We start from the raw sequence: 22,714 nt of genomic DNA, 5'->3' as shown, positions 1-22,714 counted from the left end.
TGTTTGTGCATTTTAATAAAATTTTATTCAACAATATGTTAATACAACATTATTTTTTTTTTCAAGTACGTATATGCCGATACCTGAATAAACATAGAGTTTGTGTATAAACAGTACAACAGTAACTGCTGCTTGCCATGGGTCAGTGATGTGAGCGATCAGCTGAGTGCTGATGAGTGAACGTTTCCCTCTTAGTCTCACAAGATGGCGTCACAGGCATCACTCATGATTATTTTTAGATTGTTTCAATGTGATGTCCTGCTGTTTTTGTAAATATTTTATGATTTTTTAATGTACTGTACAGTACTGCTACTGTATTGCTGCTTTTGTAAATACATATTACATATACAGTGATCCCTCGGTTAACGAGCACAATCCGTTCTAGAAGGTTGCTCGTTAACCAAAAAACTCATTAACCGAAACCATTGTTTCAATGGGTTTTTGGGTAATTGGTTCCAGCTCACCGAAAATTGCCTAAATTCAACAAAAAAGGTAGAAAAGTACACTTACTTTGAGGTGTGTATGTAGAAGGCTCCTGGATGATGATGATGGGAATTAGAATGGGGGTGTGGAGAAGGGAGAAGAGAAGGCATTGGGGTGGAAGAGAAGTCACCCCATGGCGCCATTTCACCCATAAAATTTTAGTTCTCTTGGTGCAATTCAAGATTATTTTCTTTAAATCAACACTGCACTGCATTATATATTGTCAATATGTAAAATAAATTTCAAAATGACCAATAATTTGCTTGCAAAAACAGAAAAAAAGCATTTAGTTGAAGAGAGTCTCAAGCAAGATGTTACCTCCACTGAAAAGATACAAAGACTGACGCCTGTATGGTGTGTTGAGAGGCTGGATGGCACGCATAAAACTAGTTTCATTACCTTCAATTATGTTCAATAATTGTTAAAATGAGTAAAAAATTTAATATTAAACTTTTAAAATTATTGAATAGTATAAACTTCTTGATATTTGCTAAAATGGTAAGGAATTTAAGCCCTAGAACCGATTACTGTATTGGCGGACAAATACTACAGCTGGTGGACCGCCAAATGCAAGCGAAATCATGTTCAGGTTGGCTCGTAAGAAACTCGTTAATCGAGGGATTGCTCGTTAACCGAAGTTAAGAATCTTATGGAAGGTAACTAGTTAACCGAAATCTCGTTAACCGTTAGCTGTAATCCCTCAAATCCGGAACTCTCCGATAGCTGGAATTGAAATTTTCTCGTAAAATCGCTCCCAAAACCGGAATTTTCCAGAAAATTACAGTTTTTGGAGCGATTTTACGAGAAAATTTAAATTCCGGAAAATTATGGCCTTGGGAACGATTTTTCGAGTGGCATATTTTTCAAAAAATTCTGACCTTGGAAACGATTTTCCGAGGGGCACATTTTCCGAACAATTCCGAGAATATTTTCCCAATACCCGTAAAATTCCGGGATGAGCGGAGTTTTTTCCGGGTTTGAGAGATGAAAATCAGGTGCATTTTCTGGAAATTCGGAAAAAAAATTTCCATTACCCGGAAAATTCCGAGGATAAGGGATATTTTTCCGGGTTCAAGAGGTGATGTAATGGGCAATTTCTGGAACTTCCGAGAACATTTTTCCATTACCCGGAAAATTCTGGAGATGAGGGACTTTTTCCAGATTTGAGAGAGTCGTCTCGTTACCCAGAAATCTCTCATTCCCAGAAATGCTCTGCACCAATTGTTCCGGCTAATGGGATATCACTGCTATGAAGTTTTAAAAGCAAACAATGACTTACTTTCCACAGTATTTAAGGATTAAGAAAATATTATGATTTGGGGCAATTTGTGCATAATTATTACACTTAAATTGTGAATAAAAAAAAAGATGTTAGGTATCCAAAGTTCAAATTTTTCCAGAATTTGAACAGGGCTTGGTCCCAAACAATTTGGATTAAGGAAGTTTGACTATACTGTACAGTACTAAAATTTGTAACTGATAGTAAGCCACATCCTCCACTTTTATTTTTTATCTAGAAACAAAACAAAAGTTTGGCTATTATTTGTCAAAATACAGTACAGTACCTGCTATTCTATACATATATTACAATGGAGCCTTTGTTCACTTTTTTAATTCATTCCTCAAAAAATCTTATTAGAAATGTGTGTTTGTGAAACACTCATGCTTGCCTCCTGGTTGCATGTGAAATTGTGTACAGTACATCAAAGAAATAATTTCTGTGCATGTAAAGAATTAATATAGGTAAGCATTTTGTTGGGTGTTGATGATATTGACCTTTTCAGAAATTATGATAAGACAAAGTTTGATCAAGAATTACTTGTACAAGAATGAATTATTGTGCAAGAACTTGTGTGAAGGAATGATGGAAAGATAGGGCAAACATATAATGCCCTCAATTTTTTTCATCACTGAGTAAAAATCAATAGAAGTACAGTAATGTTATATGATGGAACTAACCTCGATCAAGACTGCCAACACTACCAGTTTCAGCAGCATCTAAAACAGTTTCTTCTTCATCAGCTACACGACGTCGGTCATCATTGTGGCGACGTGATGTTCTTGGTGGTAAAGATGCATCCCCTTCATCCCACTCTGGAGTTCCCTGTCGTGACCAGTGACCTGAAATTATTCACAATTTAGTATTTTACAAACAAACTGTTGGTTGAATGATCAAAGAATCTTTCAAAATATAACAACGGCTCATCAGCTTCATCATTGTTTTATGGCCATTGTCCATGCTTGTGTGGGTTAACTGTGGATAACTACAGTAATGGCAGCTCTCCATACTACACAGTCTCTTGCAGTCTCTCTTGTCAGGTTCCTAACTCTAATGTCAATTCTTACAACCTCTTCTTGTGTCATTCTTGGCCTAGCCCTGGTTCTCCTCCCCTCCAAATTTAGACACATACACCTCTTGACCCAATTGTCTCACTTATTCTCTCCACATCCCCAAACCATCTCAGCCTGTCTCTATGCAGACCTTCAAGAATACTGTATACTCTCAATAACCAGCCACCCTCTTAACTCTGAAAAATGTGTCTAATTTAAGGGACAGCAACACCTATGAACAAACACCATTACATTATCACCCTTAAATGTTTACTTAATATTACACCACCACCCACATTAAGGCATCACTTCCTATGACTTAAAAGACACTGCACTTCCCATAACTTTACTAGTGCCAACCTCCACCCATGTCTTCAGGATCCTCATAACTTCACAACACTACTTCCCACAGTACACCCTAAATACAGAAAATCAACAACCATGCTTGAATTACTCTCATGTATTTACTACTGTCCTCCCCATGACTTTTGTTACTTTAACCTGCCTGACCCTATGACTTATTGGTTCATCTCCACAACCCCATGATGCCACTACAACCACTGAATTTATTGCCTCATTGACTGAACCCACCACGACACTACTTCTTGCAACTATATTGCCTTATTCACAGGCCCCCACAGTGCCACTACAGTATTCCCCATGACTTCACCATCTGTAAAATGAGAAGCAAGAAAATTCCACCATGATATCTGCTAATATACAAAGGTACCAAAGGCCAGAGTCAAACCAATTTATCCTAAATGAAATTGATTAAGTGGTAAGTATACGTAAAAATAGGAAATTTGAATACGCTGTATAATAAAAATATGATAAACAAAGATGTTAAGAATAGTATGTATAAAACACAATGAGATGAATGAGAATATGTTTGGAGACTGTTCAGTGTATAGTTGAAGAGTACCAAGTGTCAGATAGAACAATAAACAAGATGGTTTTGTAAAAAAAAAAAGTGTTGCTAATAGTTCAGTACTTTCAGCACAATTGTACAAAATGTGAGAAGAAAAAACAGAGGTTAACAGTTCATTTGTCTTTGGCAATTCTGAGCCATGACAAGTGACTAAATAGGTACCATATTAGATCAATGTAAGCTTGAGTGGTGGTCTCTCAAATCATATGACAACAATATGTATATTAATAGAATAACTGTACTCAAGAAGTACACAGAATAAGAATAGGTGAGAAAAAGTACAAAGCTTAAATGCTGATAAATAAAGGAATGAAAGTACAAGGTATAGCATTTGTACGGTAAGAATTAAACCGCAAATATAAGCTGGCACAAGTAACTGTTACAAGGTTCATTCACTGACAAGAAACAAAGAAGCATCCCCTTTTACATCTATCCAACACAAGACAAATGGCCACTGAAATGTCATCTTGTATCTGATCATATATCTGTGATAGGTACAAGTGGTATGGTATTTCAACCAAAACTAAACATGAATGAAATATGTACAGTGGTTTACATGCCGACTCCAAGAAAATAAAGTGCTAAAAATAATACAGAAATCTAAATTGTAAAACCCTGAGGTATACCCAATAAGGGAATGTCTAATAAAAACCATGAAAATGAGTAAATACAATGGGATACTATGCCGATTAATACATATATGAATAGTTGACATATTCAACTTTAGAAGGCAGCTCAAACTCCTCAGTACTGTACCTGTAAATGGTCAGCAACTATTATACCCTGTAATTGTATATTAGTAGGAAATTCTGTATAAAACTTTCTTCTAAAAGCAAAAACAGATTTACCTTATGTAGACAAGGAGATAAAACAGTACTTCAGTGTTTAAAATCCAAATTATTACCAATACCCTATATAAAAAAATACTTAAAAAACAGACTATTCTGCTCTGAGAGTGATAAAAGGTCCACATTTTTAACATCATCTCCCATATGCTTTCATTCTTCCTCACTCAATCTAAACAGATATATACTTGCATTTCACAGACAAATAACATGGTATTCAATCAGCTAAAATTTTGTAACAAACAGAAATCATATTAAAATATCCACACTTCTCACTAAATTCTCAAGTTGCCCAGGTGTCCAGCTTAAAAAGTCAGGGTCCATCACAAAGCATGACACATAATAAGAACACTACAATAAATCAGGTCAACTGGTAATCTGTAGTCCACCTCCCCACCACATACGATCTGTTCCCTTTGTGCTCCCCAACTTGTTAGTATTCCAGACTTGAAATATCACCCACCTACTGTATGTAGTAATGGGGAATTTACAAAATTGAATGAATTTGCCTTCTCCTCAGCTGCAAGGTCCACCAAGACATTTACAAACTTCCCTCAGCAAAATTTTCACATGCCCCATCAAATACAGTAGGTCTTAGTGTCACGCATTTCAATTTAATACAGTACGCTGTAGTATAGTGGATCAAGGACAGAGGGTTCTAATTTAAATCATGTACACTTAACACACTACACTTGTGTACATTTTTAAGAGAACTATAAACCAAAAAGAAAACAGAAATGCATGTTACACTGAGGACACTACCTTGGGGAACACCTTCCAAACATTCTATTGGTGTAGAAAAGATTTCACCTTCCCGAACATGAAATGTACTTGAGATTATAAATTTTGGATTAACTATAGGCGAGATCCACAAAGTCCAAGCATATATATATATATATTTTTAAGCATGTCATATCTCGTCTGTATCATATGTTTTTTCAAGGTCAAAGAAAATACAGGAAGACCTCTTATAATAGACAAGCTGTTTCTGAGGCACCTCTGCTAAGTAAGGTCATTATAGTGGCTTTAGAGAAGTGTTCCTAACAGTGTAATTCTTATCCAGTAAATGCTACAAGATGGCTTCCTTGGGTAAAGGTAATGGCTCTTCAGATGTTATTATGATTTTTCGTAGATAAAATGAAGACAATGTTAACACTCACCAGTTAATTTTGTCAGAGTATTATTTTAATGGCAGAGTAAGCTCAGCCAAGTGATCAAGCCACGTCTGCCTGGCACCCACCTGCCTCAACCCTTTGTATAGCTTGCATTTTCACATTCATACTAATGATTTTCCAAGTCACTTTGGCTGCTTTACCAACACACTCACTCGCAGGCAGTTTTCCAGACATAATGGATGTAAAATATTCACTCAAAACTCACAGAAGGTTGTGAAATAGAAAAGAGCCACAGAAACAGAATTGGCACAAGTTTTGGCGAGCTTTACACATTGACGACCGCCGACTGACAGAGGCTCTAAACAAAGATGGGAACAGACACGTTCATTCCTTCTTTTACCGTTGATGCAATTTTTTTTTAATGCTATGTATTATATTTACTACTGTATATAGATATTTCTATCGTGTCCATTAAGCAAAAATACGTTTGACGAGGGTGTTATAAAAGATCTGCCTGTACCGTATATTGATAATTCACGTTAATGGCAGATTTCACTTCCAAAAAAGGGAGAAACATATGTACTGTAACTTCATATCAAAGAACCAAAATTGTCTGAAAGTATGGCCAGGCAAATACAGTACAATAATAATATAGAGCTGGAAAGAATGCTGTACTTTGAATTTGTAGAGTTTGAAAAGGCATTTGACAAGCACCACTTGAGGTTATACAATGGGCAATGAGAAACTAAGGAGTTGAGGAGTGTTTTATATGAGTGGTTATAGCATTACAAAAGGACTAAAGAAAACACTAAGTAAATGGCTTGGAAAGTGACATATTTGAGGTGAAGGTAGGGGGGTTCATCAAGGGTCTGTCTTGAGCCCTCTTCTGTTTGTCATAAAGCTGGAGGCACTATCATGGGACTTCATGACTGGTATGCCCTAGTTGTTGTATGCTGATGACTTAAAGCTGATAGCAGTTAGTATTGAAGAGGCACTGGAGAAATTAAAAAAAAAAAAAATAGAAGGATGGAATGGAGTCGAACGGCTTGAGAGTGAATGTGGCCAAAACAAAAGTAATGGCTATTGGTGTGGGTGAGAAACCCATGGTGGAAAGTGGGAAAATGGCCTTGTGCAGTCTGCTAGAATGGTGTTGCTGGTAGCAACTCAATATGTGCAGGGAGTGTGGAAGGTGGATACAAAATAGGTGCAGTTGTGTAAATGGTACGGTGAGATGGTTTAGACATGTGGAGAGAATAAAGGAAAGCAACTGGTGGAATGAGTCAAGTGTAGAGGGGAGGAGAGTCAGGGGATGGGCAAGAATGACTTAGGAAAGGTTCTAAGAAATAACATCACATTACAAACCTGACTAGAGGCTGCAAGCAACCACACAGCATAGAGAGCTGCCATCAGTTAATCATGGCAAGCTCAAGTAAGATTGGAAAATGGCTATAAAATGTCGATGATGATTATGATTGTGCATGTGCAAATTGCCTCTTCTCAAAACCCAAATTTTTCAGGGTAATATTTTCTTGATTTTTCAAATCTCTTATAAGTGTAAAGGTATTTCCACTCTAAATATTGTGAAACATACATGAAGGGTACTTGAGGCTTGGACTGGTTGTTGAGCATGTTGCCCTTATCTGAACCCTATCGTGCACACAAGAAGTTTCTAAGTTTCCGCTACCACAACAAAAGTCATATGGGACCATTTATGCGAAGTCGGTCATCTTCATTCTATAGTTTTGGCTTTAAACATAAGCTTTCCCACAAACCTATCGAGTGTATCATAGAAATAGAAGCAGAATTTTATGATCTTTCCAACAGTGGCTTTGGAATTTTTATATGACTAAGAATGGGGAGGGTGGAAGGGGAGACAAATGGAAAAAATGCGACCTACCAGCATGGCTGATGGGAGGAAACTGATGGACAAGGGAGCTCCATCCACACTTGGGTAACTTCTGGAAGCTTTCCTTACAAGAACATGCAGTCATCTATGACAAAAATTTTAATCAAATATCTTGAAAACTTTTTTGGGGTGAATCTTCAAAGTTTAATGACAAGATTTGCGCGTCCATTGCAAATAGTGCTACCCAATTATTTGACACATTTTGCATCATGATGTGCAAGAGGGTTACTGAGAGGAATGAATATGGTGCAGTTTTTATTAAGTAACAACTTAGATAATTCTGTCCAAACAGAACTGATATTACCAGTGGAAAAAAAAGCTATTTACTATATTGTACTAACTTTTTCCAAATGTTTACCTTTACTGAGAAAAAGCTTGTGCAGACTACTACCGTATATATTTTATCCACAGGACCTATTAAAGTTCCATTTAGATGCGAGACATAATTCTCTACCATTAGCAATCTAAGTCTCCACTGTATTCCATTAGAAGATAAAGTGGTGTGTAACCTCCTGTTAATTTAGCAAAAGAGGCACCCATGCACTTACAATTCCACTGATGTGGAAGACATCATTTCAAGGGTTGAGTCATCTTTGTTGATTGGACTTTCTCAGAAAAGAAAGGATATTAGCAGTACATTAGTTAGTAAAGTCTGTCCTTTATTGCACTGAGGTTAGGAATTCCTTAACCTCTGTTTAAAGGGAATTTCCTTCTTTTAACAGGATGAGTGCCACCCCTGAGGTGAAATGCCCATTGACAGTTATCTGTAACAGATATCATTTTGGGATATGATGGGATAGAGATAAAGAATTTGAAGTATTAGGAGTGAGAGATGTGTTTGTAGAAAAGGTGGGGGTGAGAAGTGAAATTGAAGATGTAGTAGTATCAAGACTGGTAACTGAAGATGATTAAGAGATACTAATATCTGCAAGCCTCTTTCCCAAAAGACTGTACATTATACAATTCTGGTAATTGTTCAAGTACAGCTCTGGTAATCCAGGATTAAGGACGTGGATTTATGAGACCTTATTTCTGTTGGGTGAATTACACTTCTTGATAGTTTACAGGATTTTAGTTACTCCCCAAAGACCTTTCTCATTTATAAAAATATTTAACATTAATACAGTACCTGTACTGTATTGACCTCATATTTATATCAATGCTGTAAACTTGTTTGATATAAGAACTGTAGTGAAACTGATATTATTTGATGTGCCTCAAGCTAGTTTGAAAGATGATCTGTTTAATTGTACCTTAACATTAAAAAATACCTACTACTATACTGTAGTTATTGTAAAGTGATATTATTTACTGATGATTTCAAATTCAAAGACGAATCTGTTGGTTTTGAGACAGTAAACTTCTAGGTGTTATGTTACCAGTGAAGTACAATAAATTACTTCTCCACTACTGTTTGGTCGACAAACAAATTTGGGGAGTCCCCAATATTTGCATTGGCCTTCAACTAATAATTGAGGCAGCGTCAATTGTTTTTCTGACTCACTGAACCTGGCATTTGGCTTTTTTTAAAGACACCAGAAAACAGAATACTGTACTTGTTTTTGGTGGAAAAAGTTTGGAAATAAAGGAATTGATGCTGGATGCTGGGAATAGAACCATGACATATACTGTACTGTATTGTTCATTTTTTTTTTTTTTTTACATTTGTTAACAGTGTGTCTGAAATCTTTAAGTTATCATCATCATCATCTTTACCATTTTACATAGCTGCATAGGTTAGCCATCATTACCAGGTGGCATGATGTTCCAGTTGCCATCATGGAAATTTACAGCAAATCTTACAGCTTTATTCTAAGCTACATTTTCACAGCAGCAACTGGGCTTTATATGTAGGATTTTCAAGAGTCCACTTAGCTGGTCGAGTACGATCACTACTCCGAGGTAACCAAAGTTCATACTTGATGAGATACAAAGTAAATTCTAACCTTATCTGATGACTCAGTGGGTAAAAGTAATGATCTTGTTAGGATGGTACCACAGGGAGCTTTTGCTAATTACTTTCATGAGCTTTGTTTAGGTAAATGATATCTTGTACTACAGTATAGTACTGTTTCCAGAAAACCTGCCATATGTTGTAGTGCCATAATGCAGCCATGATGTTCATGGATGGTAGTATGAATACAAAATGTACCAAACAAGACTGTATGGAATTAGGCGAGTTTGCTCAGCTCTCTCTCTCGGCACATCAGAGAAAATTTCCTTCATAGGAAGTATGGAAAGTTATACTGTATAAAGGTGTTCTGGTTATATTTCCAGGTCAATCTTGAAAGGGAAACAAGAGCCTATAGAAATAGGCTCCAGGCTCTCTCTCATGCTCCAATCACCTACATATCCTCTTTCCACCTTCTACTATCACGGACATAATTATGTGTGGCAAAATTAGTATCAAAGGAGTCCGTAGAAAAACAATCAAAGTGAATGAGTTAGTGAGAAAAACATCTTTGTGGGAATTAAAACTTTGCCCAGTTATCCAAGTAGAAAAGGTTACAGCCGAGTAGGAAATTTGTTCCTCTAATTATATATCATACAAAAATGAGATTTACTACTGTTGGTATCAGGTAACCCCACCCCCACAAAGTTTAACAAGGAGAGATTTGTAGGTAATTGCCAGTTACCCTAACAATCCCTGATGTAATCAATAAATATGAGTGTGATCACTAGTGGGACATGTGGCAGATACAGGACAGGATAAGGTGCCAGCTATACTAGTGTCCTCATGATCCTAGCCAGACATATCCTGTTAGTTGATCCATCTGAGGCCACACTTGACCACCATATTACCTGTATCTTCACACCAGTTATATGATGTCTCTCTAACAGTTTTAGCTACCAAAATTAACACCTTCAAATGTAAGGATAGAGGCAGCACATGGTGGGCTGACACAGACAATCTTCACTCCCACCTCTAAGGATTAAGGATGAGGCCACTTATTAGTCAGACCTTTCAACAGCTCCAAGGATTAAGGATGAGTCCACTTTTTAGTCAGACCTTTCAATCATTACTTCACTGGAGAGACAGACCAGTCCAGTTGGGTCTATGATATCATTAAGGCACGTAATCCCCAACAATATAAAGGAGGCTACTAAGCGTTTGATCTCAATCTTCTAATGCAGAGGGACTACATAAGCCAGAAGAGTATTGAAAAGCAATCAAGTCATATGAACAAGACCACATCACTCAATCTTTTCTATCACAAGATTTTGCTGAAAACTTTCTTCTGGGAAGTTCATTTTAATCAAAACATTCACTGACATAAGACTGAAGGACTGACTGAAAGACAAAAGAAGAGACTGGCAGATGGACAAACTGATTGGCTGTAAGATGCTGGGCAGATGGATAAACACATATAAATATCCTCTGATTACTAAACACCCCAGCCACTGGAGAAAAACTAACAACACAGCAGTCTTTATGGTGGTAATAAAAAAATAATAATGAAAAAATAAATAAAATAATAAATAAAGAAAACACAAGAAGTAAAGGAAACAATGGAGTCCTGTGCATCTGAGCTCCCATATACTGTTCTCAGAGGGAAAAAAAATGTAGTTGGTGTGTTATGGAGGAAAATTTCATCAACTTTCCAGCATATAGTGAAGGTCAGCAGAAAGAAACTACTCCATAAAATACACTGGTCAGATAGTTCTTTTTATACTACTCGTATACTTAATACTGTACTGGACTTAAAAAGAATACGTACCTGAGCAAAAGACCCTTATACCTATGGAGAAAGTCATGCAACGTAAAACAGAAATGATATCCTCTTGGGATGAGTTTACAGCTCTTCATAATGTATAATGTTGGAATTTTATAGTTAAAAAGTTCTAAAAGACAATACAAGAACACTGAGACTACAACCATTGTATTTTACAAAAAGACCTGATACAAATTTAGTCAAAGATCAATGAAAAAACTAGATTTAAACAAGAAATAGTTTTGCTTCTTTTCCCCAAGACTGTTTTCAAAGTACATTATGAAGAGCTTTAAGATTATGATAAAAATACTATACCATAACTAATACTTACCTTTCAATATGTTCTTCCTTGTTTGTACATCACCTAATATGCTTGCATCCGTCAATTCTATCTTTTAACATAGTAATAACTTCTTAAACTAATACAATGGACTTTTCCTAAACACGTAAACATCTCTCCTAATTCAGACCGTTAACCCAACAAAGCTACTCTGCCTTGACTAAATTCTCGATTTCGTTGTCATGTAAAATATTTTCAGGGGCATTTTCCAAGTTCAGTTGGAATATAGGTAAATTACTTTAGTTCACATTGAGAGACGACTACGTACTGTCTCCATGGAGTTAAACATTATAAAAAATCTACTCCACTTATTGATGACAATAATTTTAACCACATGTATATACTGTAATAAATTTATCCTTGTATTAAGGAGAATGAACCCAACAGAAAGCTTAGAAAACTGAAGAGGAGAAGAAAATAAGAGAAGGAAATTCGAGAAAAGGAGAAGCTGACAGGAGATGAGAAGATATAAAGAGAAAAGGAGAGAAAAGGGGAGAGGAGAAAAGTGAGGTAAGGAAAGAGACAGTGTATAGCTATACTTTTTTTTTTTACGGGGATTAGATCACCCGGGCATAGGTCACTGACCCACATCGGGGCCTGGGGGGCAAAAATATAATAATAATAACAACAGTAATAATAATAATAATTCATAGAAAGTAAAATTTAAAAAAATACAAAATTAAAAATTAAATAATAATTCATAGTAAATAAAATTTATAATAAAAATAAAATAATAACAATAATAATAAGGAACTATAAAGAAATACAAAAAAAAATAAAATCGGTAGTGAGAAAATATACAGTATAGTGTGTATGTTGTGTTGTCAAAGTAAGAGAAACAATTGAGACACTTCAATTGTGTGTAAATGAGGCAGAAAGACAGATCAGCAACCTGGGACTTGATCACAATTTTTGTGATGCCATATGGCAGCAGGGTCTACCATTAGACAACACATTATGCTTCCAATATCTTCCCAGGCGGTAGCACCTCCCTGTTTGATAGCTGCCTACTACCTACTGTACAGTATAAGTGTCCAAATGTATATCTGGGTTCCTTTTATGTAATTTTTCTTTACTCCTGAATCCTTCTCTTAAAATACCAAAAAATCTCCATACAGTTAAACATGAAAAAGTTTTCGATCCTTTGGTAGGAAAACTAATTCATAAACATTACACAAAATATGAATTCTCAGTTACCCAAGTACTGTACTCATGTCGACAAAGAAGAAAGAGATGAGAGCCTTTTCTTTAACTGATAGTGCTTTCCTGTGATTAAATTTGTAATTCATCACCAATTATAAGCCAATCATTATCTCAAATTTAATTGTTGTCAGCTCTATGATTACCAATCCTAACTCACTGCCTGACTCATAATAACCAAAGCTTACAACCACAGTATTTCCTAAAGTTATTCATCTATCTATGACCATGCGTGTGATTCCTTTCCCACGACTTCCTTGTTCTTTTTCACACATGCAAGGAAACCCTCAACATGTTTTCTATGCATCTACAATTCTTGAACAAATATTACAGTGGTTACTACAGTCTTCAAAACAATCATGTAGATATGGTCAATGACTGAAATGTTTGAGATTATTCTTGCATGCCTGGCCTTCAAGAACTTAGGGAATTGAGCTTCAAAAATCAATATTGTAGAGAATTTCAACATTAGTGTCATTTAAACAAAGCATGATGCAGGTTGGACAAAATAATGTAAGATAGCTTCTACAAATGAATTCTAAATATTGAAGAATACTCTAAAACATGAAACTTGCAATGCAATTTTCAAACATATTTCACTCTTGTAATATTCTCATTATTAAGAATTTCCCTATCCATTGTATCTTTGAAGAAAATATGAACAAAAGTAGTACCGTATAGATGTATCTTAACGCTTTTGGGTGCCATTCCCTCTACAAACTGTCCTCCCTTGTGGAAATGCTTGTAAGTGGACTCATCTGTCCTTGAATCTTTCAGCCAGAGACCATCTTCACATCCTAAAACAACTGTTAATGATTTGTACAAGGTGACTTAGCTGTAACAGAAGTGAAGCAGCTGCATTCAGAAAATTAGAAAACATGGAGGAAGCAAAAAATATGAGGAAACAATATGAGAAGGGATGTTCAAAAAAGGAAGGAAGAAAAGGAATAGAACAGATATGGTAAAACAAACACCAACTAAAATAACTATAATGATGGAAAAAAAAATGTGGCTGATCCCCAAATGGTGATGAAGTGCAAACATGCTCAAAGAAAACTACCAATAATAGCACACATGATCCCTTATTGACATCTCCTGTAGTAGTGCTTTCATAGGCAAGTAAAGCAAACTGATTCACTGCCTACATTTAAATATCATTAGTTTCAACATCTCTTGGAAAAGTTGGAGGTCACTACACCTTTTGAAGGGTTATAAGAGAATCATACGAGAGAGAATCATTTAGCTGGACACTTCAGGGCCATATTATACTTGCCACAACTATCCAAATACAATGTCAACATTAATCTATTATTTTCATATGTACTGTACTGAACTGTACTGTTTACAGTACGTGTATATCCTTATGTTGAGATACTTAATGCTCATCACACTAATATAAGCCTTTAACTTCAAATAAAATAAAATTTGGATCTGCAGGAAGCCAAGCAAAGCATAAGCATTGGTCCAAGAAGCTGCCAAATCTCCCCAGGAATGGACAACATTCAGACTAATTTTTGTAGTACATGTACTTGAAAGGTCATAACAATTTCAATTAATAATTTGTCAAACAATATCCTAAAATAACTCTGTATACTAGCTATAGGTGTTGTAGTCACCTGATGAAAATAAATTGCCACCAAGGGCTGTCCTGAGCAAACACCTTAACACTTCATACAGTACATCTAAAAGTTATCTGATCGAGAGCAAAGCCTCACTTACAGAACACATATAACTCTTTAAAACTTATAATCCATTACCATTATTACCATGTATCTGTATAACAGTCATTGAGATCATCCTTTACACATGAAAATAAAACCAATGTTTACAATTTACTAAGAAAATATAATAAGTGAACCAATAAGGTGTCGCGGTAACTTTCTCTCCAAGACCAGTTTCACTCCCAAATCTGAGCTCTTGATATGACCTAAAACATAATTTATTAGCAAGTTGGACCAAAGACATATCGATCTTATTAAATTTCTAACTCAACAATAATATAATCGAACAAACCGGACCTTCTGAAGACTAGCCCCCTAGTTTATTTCCCCTGATGATTAAACACCCTAATGCTATCAAGGGAGGGTTAAGTTATGTTACATTAGGTAAGTGTGGTTAATATCGAGGTGAAATAAGCTAGGGCTAATCGTGCAATTCAATAAATGTGCAAATCTCACAGGAAAACTTAATCAATTTCCTCTTAATTCCGATTTTTCAAAGGTTTTCAGCTGTAGAAATGGACCAAGTGAACTGTGCTTAATAATCCTGACATTTTAAGTACCTATAACAAAAACAACAACAACTCGATTCCAAGTAAAGTGAAAAACAATGAACCAAGATATCAACATTGGCAACATTCTTCATACCTATTCACTCCTTACTCTTCCGCTTCTAGATACATTTCATACACATTCACTTGAATATTTTGTTGTTCCCCAGATATCATCAGTGATTTACTCGTACACCCAAACACAAAGTCACCCACATGATTCTGACCTATATATACGTACTGCTAATTAATATGATACATTTCTTTGTGTACGAACCTCTGTCCTGCATGGCAGTGAACGGTGACCTCACCCACATGAATCTGACCTACATATACTGTTAATGAATATGATGTATTTCTTTGCATATGAATCTCTGTCCTGCAAGGCAGTGAGTGATACCACCCTCAGTGTCAAGACCTGACTAAATTACTCAGAATAGGCAAACTGTACTCCAAGCTTTGTCAATAAATTTGTTAAACTAAAAACTCTCAAAAAAATTACTAAAAAATATTATCTAACTTTAGTACATGACTTCAGACAATTTAGTCAATGAAAAACAAATATTACAAGCTAAATCATGTGAACTTTTTTCTTTCCGTATTCAGAGGAAATGTACGATCACAGGAAGTTTTTGTTACAGACCATCCACACATCCTTTTATGTCGAAGTAAAACAGCAATGACTTTTTGCAAGTCCTATTAGGGGACCTACAATTAATTGGTTATCATTACAATTTAAGGATTTTAATGAAGATTCGCCAAAGCCAACCCCCTTTTATAGCACTACTGTATACACAAGATGGAGGACGTGTGGACACAATGGAACAAAACCTGCTGATATGTGCACATCCACCATTCTTATACACCAATAAAATCCTATAAGAACTGGCAGACAATTTTATTTTACAAACTAGTAGATGGATATACACACCTACACTATTCATTCACCAGAGAGGTATTATCCCTCCTTATAAACTACTGTATTTGTACAATGTAGGGTAAAACTCCTCTGAAAACTGGCAGATGAGTATATTTTAGATTTTTCATTACTGTGCAAACACACACACACACACACACACATTGCTATACTCAAGCCTTACTGCAACTACATAAACCATGTTTTCAAAATATATAACATACCCCTATAAGCCACAAAATGATGGTGACCTAAAACCAAGAAGAATTATGAACAACTTCCCAGTCTTACATGTGTGGTGAATGACTGTGTGTACTCATATATACATATCATCCATCTTATACACTAATTTGTACCCAATAATCTGAAATTATATAAAAAAATGGTACAAGTATATGAATTGTCGTCACAAATTTACGCACGCACACACACACACACACTGGAATGGCACCATCTTGGCATACGCACATCACCCAGCCATTTAACCTTGTTGTACCGAGTGCCGTGAAGTTTTATCATTGAAAACTGATGGATAAATAAATTTCTCAAGGTTCTGATCACAAACAGATAGACACACACTGTTGGCCTTATCACCCATCAGCCAGGAAATAAAATTGCAAAGATCCATCAATCAGCTAGGAAACCAAATCAGGTCACCTAAGGATGCTTGTAAAAATGCCGACAATATTTCACAACTCCATACTGCATATTTTTTTCAAAATCCAATTTACAAGGTTCAGGGAGTTGAAAGTTGTCATTTTACAAATTTGGATACAGTACTTCAAAAGATAAAATCTCTATCATCATTCACAAATTAAGTTTTACACTAAACAAAAAACAGCGAAAAATTCAGAACTGAAATTAAACATAAGTAAATAAGAACGATGGACAGACGTGCAAATCAATACACCCCATGCAAAGCCAGTAGGGGTCTAAAAAATATTTGGGGTAACTTAGAATTGTTCATAAGCCACTTCAACACAGGATGGTCAGTGTTGGCCTTGTAAATCCTTTCTCACTAAAGACCATAGTTTTAATCACCTTCTTTCAGTGACGGGGGTTGTCGTGATTCAACACGAGTCTAAAAAAATGAGTCACGAAGGATACCGCTCTACAGTGCTTGATGGGGAGGTGTGGGGATAAAACTAACTAACTCTAATAAAATTATTTTATAATATTGAAATTAAATTAATTTACCACAACACCTCCCCATCAAGAACTATAATGCAGTGTCCTTCGCGACTTATTTTTTTAAAACTCGTGTTGAAATACAACGACCCCCATCACTGAAAGAGGATGATTAAACCTCTGGGCGTTAGTTATATATTTAGGAACTTCAAGGAATTGTACTGGATGATAAATACTTGCTACCTGTAGCTATAACAGTACCCTACATCATGAAAATACTATATAATTTTATGAAATTCATAATTCGTTGTGACATAGTTTAAGTTGTAACCAAAGTGGGTATACCACAGCAGTGATAATAAAAAACATGGCAGTAAACTGAGCCACGGTGCTTCAACACTGCCACTCAACATGTTTCTTTTTCTATGAGTCAGGTTCAGTCACTAACTCTTTGTCAGACAGGATTGGTATTCATAGACCTAGCTGACAGCAATACTGTATATAGTATGATAAAATTAGTTAAAATGAGTAGTGACCCTAAATACATAGTAATGGTACATCAAATTGTGATTTGTAACAATATTCCTTTATGCGTCAAGCTGATACCATAGTTGTGATCTGTATAATGCGTCTACAAAGAATAATGGATCCTGTATTACATTAATAAATTAAGAAAACTGACGTTAGGACTTGGAAAAACAAGAGAAAAGAATGCGGGTAGAAAAATACAGATAAAGGACAAATTTTTAAAGATGGAATAAAGGTGAGCAAAATGAGGGCTACAGAGCTATCATAGCCAACAGGTATTTTATTAATTTTATAAAAAGATTTGTTCTCCCCAATTGAGCCTTAATAAGTCCAAGATCTGGAAGCAGTTTGTTTTCAGAAAAATATTTGTTTACAATCAATATTACGATCAACATTCATGATTACATAATTATACATACTTGACCTTTGCTCTCTTGTTTTCAGCCTAAAATACTGAAGCTTCAAACATCTAGAAAAACCTAAAAGAAAACAATGATTACCACTAAAATTAAAATATTACATAAAATTGCAATGAAACCCAATCAAAATGGTAGTGGTAGTACTATAAAAAAAAAAAGGGGGGGGCATATACTGTACATCATCAGCAAGGATGGAAAGGGTGACACACTACCAAAAGACCGGGGCAACTTACCTTTGATGGTACAAGTGAGAAAAATATGACCCTTAGTACTGGAAAAATTTTAAAATTTCAAAGACAAAAAATAAATAAAACAATAAAAAATGAAGTGAGGGGATGGTAAATTAATTAAGTAGGTGAGGTAGAGATTAAATACTGTGTAAAACACAGGTGAGATAACAAACAAAGCAATAAATGGTGAAAGAGAGGAGTTGCAACAAGTATGTTAAGACACCTCAATTTGAACAGTAACGGAGTACTGTACACAGTTGGTGTTCATGTATGGATATCAGTGATGATATATTGAGTAAAATCAAATACGTATTGTGCAAATAAAGAATGCACTTTAGCTCAAGTTGATAAATGTCAATACATGCTGAATACTTCTGAAAATCCTATTTCTTAAACAAGATATATGATTAACAAATAACATCCACATACGACTCAAACATTAAACATTCCTCCTCCAAGTTTTGTTTGTCGCACAGACTGCCTGACCAATAATAACTTTCTTGCAGATATTATCCTGTAAATAAAAATAAACAATAATATCTTTAGAGTGCGACAGTGTACTGTACTATTCTTTTAAGAAATAATAGCCATCCTTTCAGACATCTTGAAATAATTAAATCACCTTATGCAAAGCACAAAAATTTGATAAAGGTGTTTGTGATTTCAATTAATTCTGAACAGCTTGCCTCTGGCCACAGACCACATACAGTACAGTACATCAGTTCAGATTACCTGCCATTCAATTATCAATAGATTAAAAAAAATCCTCAATTAATAATTTATCTCATATATATACAGGTATATATATATATATATATATATGATATTCTGATATTCCACTCACATTCTGCTGTTTGTAATTCAACTTCCTGTCCTCTGCACAAATGCCCACTGCATTTAGCATTTTAATTATCTATATAAATATAACAGTACATGGTTAGTTCATTAAAGGCCAATTAAAAACACAAATGATCAGATACTGAGAGTTAATACCTGTAACCAATTCAGTAATTCAAAACTTTCCTTTTTCTACTTGAAAATTTTTTCTTTAGGACACGATACATCTAATGGGAAATTTTATAAACAATATGTTAAGTAGAAAACAACTACATGTAATTATTAATCAGTTGAGTGAGTACTCAATTTTGATGCAGGAAATGATAAACTCCAAGACTCATGAACCCCATGTAAGCAGTGTTAATTCTACACTAGCTCAAGGCACACAGCATGCTAGAACCACAGACTTGAGTTAGTGTGAGGGCACCAACATGATGGGGAATGTGGGCTTGGGATGTACAACTCGCCACCACCACCACTCAACCATACACAATTCTCCCAACAACCTTCCACTGGGATTAACAAATATAGATCTTAAATCATCACTACTAGGGAAGATGGATCACCTTCACATTTATTTAAAAAGCATAAAAAAGGTTCTCTTGTAAAACAAAAGTTAACTTGATTCTTTTTATTAAGAAAACACTATCTGCAAACAAGTAGTACAGAAAGGTTTTACTATTCCAGTAGCTAGTTTTTCACTGAGCTGGAAAAGTGTCGGGTGATTACAAGCGTCATAATCAATGAATATCTGTATCATCTTTGACAGCTGCAAGCGTCCTTAAGTAATTCCATATTTCTGCACAGCATGCCAAGCCTGGATAACCGCTACCAAAAATGCAGTTCTAATTAACTGCATAGCTGTATCATGACTCTACCTTGGTCAGTCAACAATTATCCACTTTCTAGCTTCCATTAACTCTCAAAAATCTTAATACTGCATTGCTTTGGTAAAAATCAAATATATTACAAGCTTAATTGAAAAAAAATATATACGCTGTCTTGAGACTGTTGCGGGGTACAAAACTACTGAGTGTTCAAAAGCTTAATACAGTACAATGTTTTAAGACGTAAAAATAATGTTTCAATTTTGAACAGTGACTAGATGCAAATGGAATGTAAAAGATTGAGAGTCCAATGCAATATACCCCAACTGTTCTGTGCCCAGCAACCGCTATACTCATTCTTACACTCTGACCAACCTAACAACACACCAATGCAATACTCTGGGCATCCAGAAGTGGCATCTGCAAATTTTAGTCTTTGACAAACAAGTCTACACTTCAGTCACATTAGGAAATCCTTAACCGTACAAGTGTCATGTTCCTGCTCATCTTGACCTTACAAATGTCGTGTATGCTATTCTTTCTTTTCCTTAGTGGCTGTCTCACCATGCGATGGACTTAAAATGTTGACTATATCTCTTACTATCGATCCAGCGATGTCATTAATTAACAAATAACAATAAAGCGGTCAGCTTTATATTGCTCATTGGTTACTTGTATAAAGAACAGAGGTCATATTGTAAATCCTTCACTTTTCTAAATTAACATTGTCTATAAATTCTAGTTCACACAATTCTTTTAGAACTGCAGACATACACCTCCAAAAATTAATTGTAACAATGTCTGGGGACTGATGTGTTGTCAGTGAAATACTGTACAACAATTCAGTTTAAATAAGGAAAAGTATATTTTTTTTTAACATAATACATCCAGATTCTCATGTAAAATTGACTTATAAACACTGTACATGAAGACATTCCAAAATATTAAAAAAGTGAGAAAGGAGGTGCACTCTGGTAAGTAATATTCACTGGATGATGAAAATAACCAATAGGAACCTGCATCCTATCAAAAACTTTAGTGGTACAGTTCTCATGCAGGACATGATCTTGTTTCTTTAAATGAATTGGGAAACATAAGGCATCTGTATATTACGTTCAAATGCAAGTTCTACTGTACTTGAGAAAGACAACGTGCATAGTGTGTCTTCTCACAACTCTTCTGATTTGGTGGTAATGCCTTATTTTGGGAAGGCTCAAGAGAAGCGATTTCTTAAGACAAGCTACCAAACGTACGTCATCTTGGATTGAATCGTCTTTCCATTATTCAATATCAAGTACTCAACATTAGAATGTCTAAGCCAAAATTGGTGATAACACGACATACAAGTTGTCTAACATACAAGTATTCTAAACCTCCCATAATTTTTCAACATATAAAAGAACATGTGAGAAATATGCAAGTATACCTGGTTGCCTACCAATCACAAGAATGCACAGGTGATACAACTTGCACAAGGGCAATATTATACAGAAGGTTCTAAAATTCACTGAAGAAACAAATGCAATTACAATCATAAATAATGCTTTATAACAAACCAAACAAATGCATGTCTATTCTATAAGTTTTTGATTTAAAATACGTACGCTTGACATACGTACTAAATCCACAGAACGACTTGCCTATTATTTTCATGAACAGAAAAACAATTCTACCAAATAAATGCTTGCATGTTTAAAACATATAAAGGCATATTAATGAAGTAACTAGAATTTCATCAACATATTCAAGCTGATTACCGAAGGTGTTGGGAGGTGGAGAATCTACATGGTGGTGGTGTCCAGCTACCAACACTGCCCTTGCACACATATCCAGTGACATGTAGTAACCCAAGTGGATCAATTCAATCCTGGCAAACCTTTATTACACCCTACCCATGACCTACCAAGCAAGATCTACATGGTGCTCAGTTAAGAGGAGTCAAAAATCACACTAAATTAATCCATACAAGACCAGTCAGGTGGATTGTACAAGATGGTATCCAATTCATGTCCATAAACACTTAGCTGCCAACCTACTTGTTGGCACACTAAGTTCAAGACCCAAATGGGTCAAGACCTACATCCTCACAAACTACTTACAGAACCAGCACTAGAATGGTCTAGTTTGGGTTCTACTACACAAGCTGCATTTTTATCTCTTCAAAACACAAATTAACACACAAACCCACATTTGAGTGAGTGAGGTACCCTAGTGTGAACGTAGTTTTTATTGCAGCATTCGTGTGGCAACATACTTGGCGTCTTATATATTAATCAGCCTCTGCTGTACATGCTCAAGAAACCGTGTTCTGCTAATCCTGATGTAATGTATAAAAAGCAGAGGAGATATACAAGGGTGACTATTATTTCAAACAAGAATTTTGCAATGAAAAAAATATCAAACCCAGTGGGGGTCTTAACTTCACACTGCACACACAAATTGAGTTAGGGAAGTGATATGTGAGACCAATGCTAAAATTACCCAGGTTCTGGAAAACATAATGTGTACTGGAAACCAATTTTATCAACAATGAAAGATACAAGAAACATGACTACAAAACTTAATGCTCCAGAAAATAAAGGTTTGGGTAAGTATGCAGTGGTAGTTAAGAAATTAGTGGGCAAGCTTTGGTTCCATTAGTTCCCACATTCAAGGGAGAAAAGAACTGCACAGTCAAGGTTAAGTTGCAGTCACATTAT

General features: G+C 35.5%; 1 protein-coding gene across 1 annotated transcript in view; it reads right to left on the bottom strand.

The window, feature by feature from the left end:
• Positions 1-22,714, bottom strand: part of LOC121857284 (fragile X mental retardation syndrome-related protein 1-like) — a 53,907-nt gene that overhangs the window by 6,502 nt on the left and 24,691 nt on the right. Inside the window, exon 10 of the mRNA XM_042353277.1 lies at positions 2,443-2,604. Coding sequence (XP_042209211.1) covers positions 2,443-2,604 — 162 coding nt within the window. The remainder of the gene's footprint in view (positions 1-2,442; positions 2,605-22,714) is intronic.

The sequence above is a fragment of the Homarus americanus genome, unplaced genomic scaffold (genome assembly GCF_018991925.1).
Source record: "Homarus americanus isolate GMGI-L3 unplaced genomic scaffold, GMGI_Hamer_2.0 scaffold54347, whole genome shotgun sequence".
Taxonomy (NCBI): Eukaryota; Metazoa; Arthropoda; class Malacostraca; order Decapoda; family Nephropidae; genus Homarus; species Homarus americanus.
This window is presented reverse-complemented; position numbering and strand designations above follow the sequence as displayed.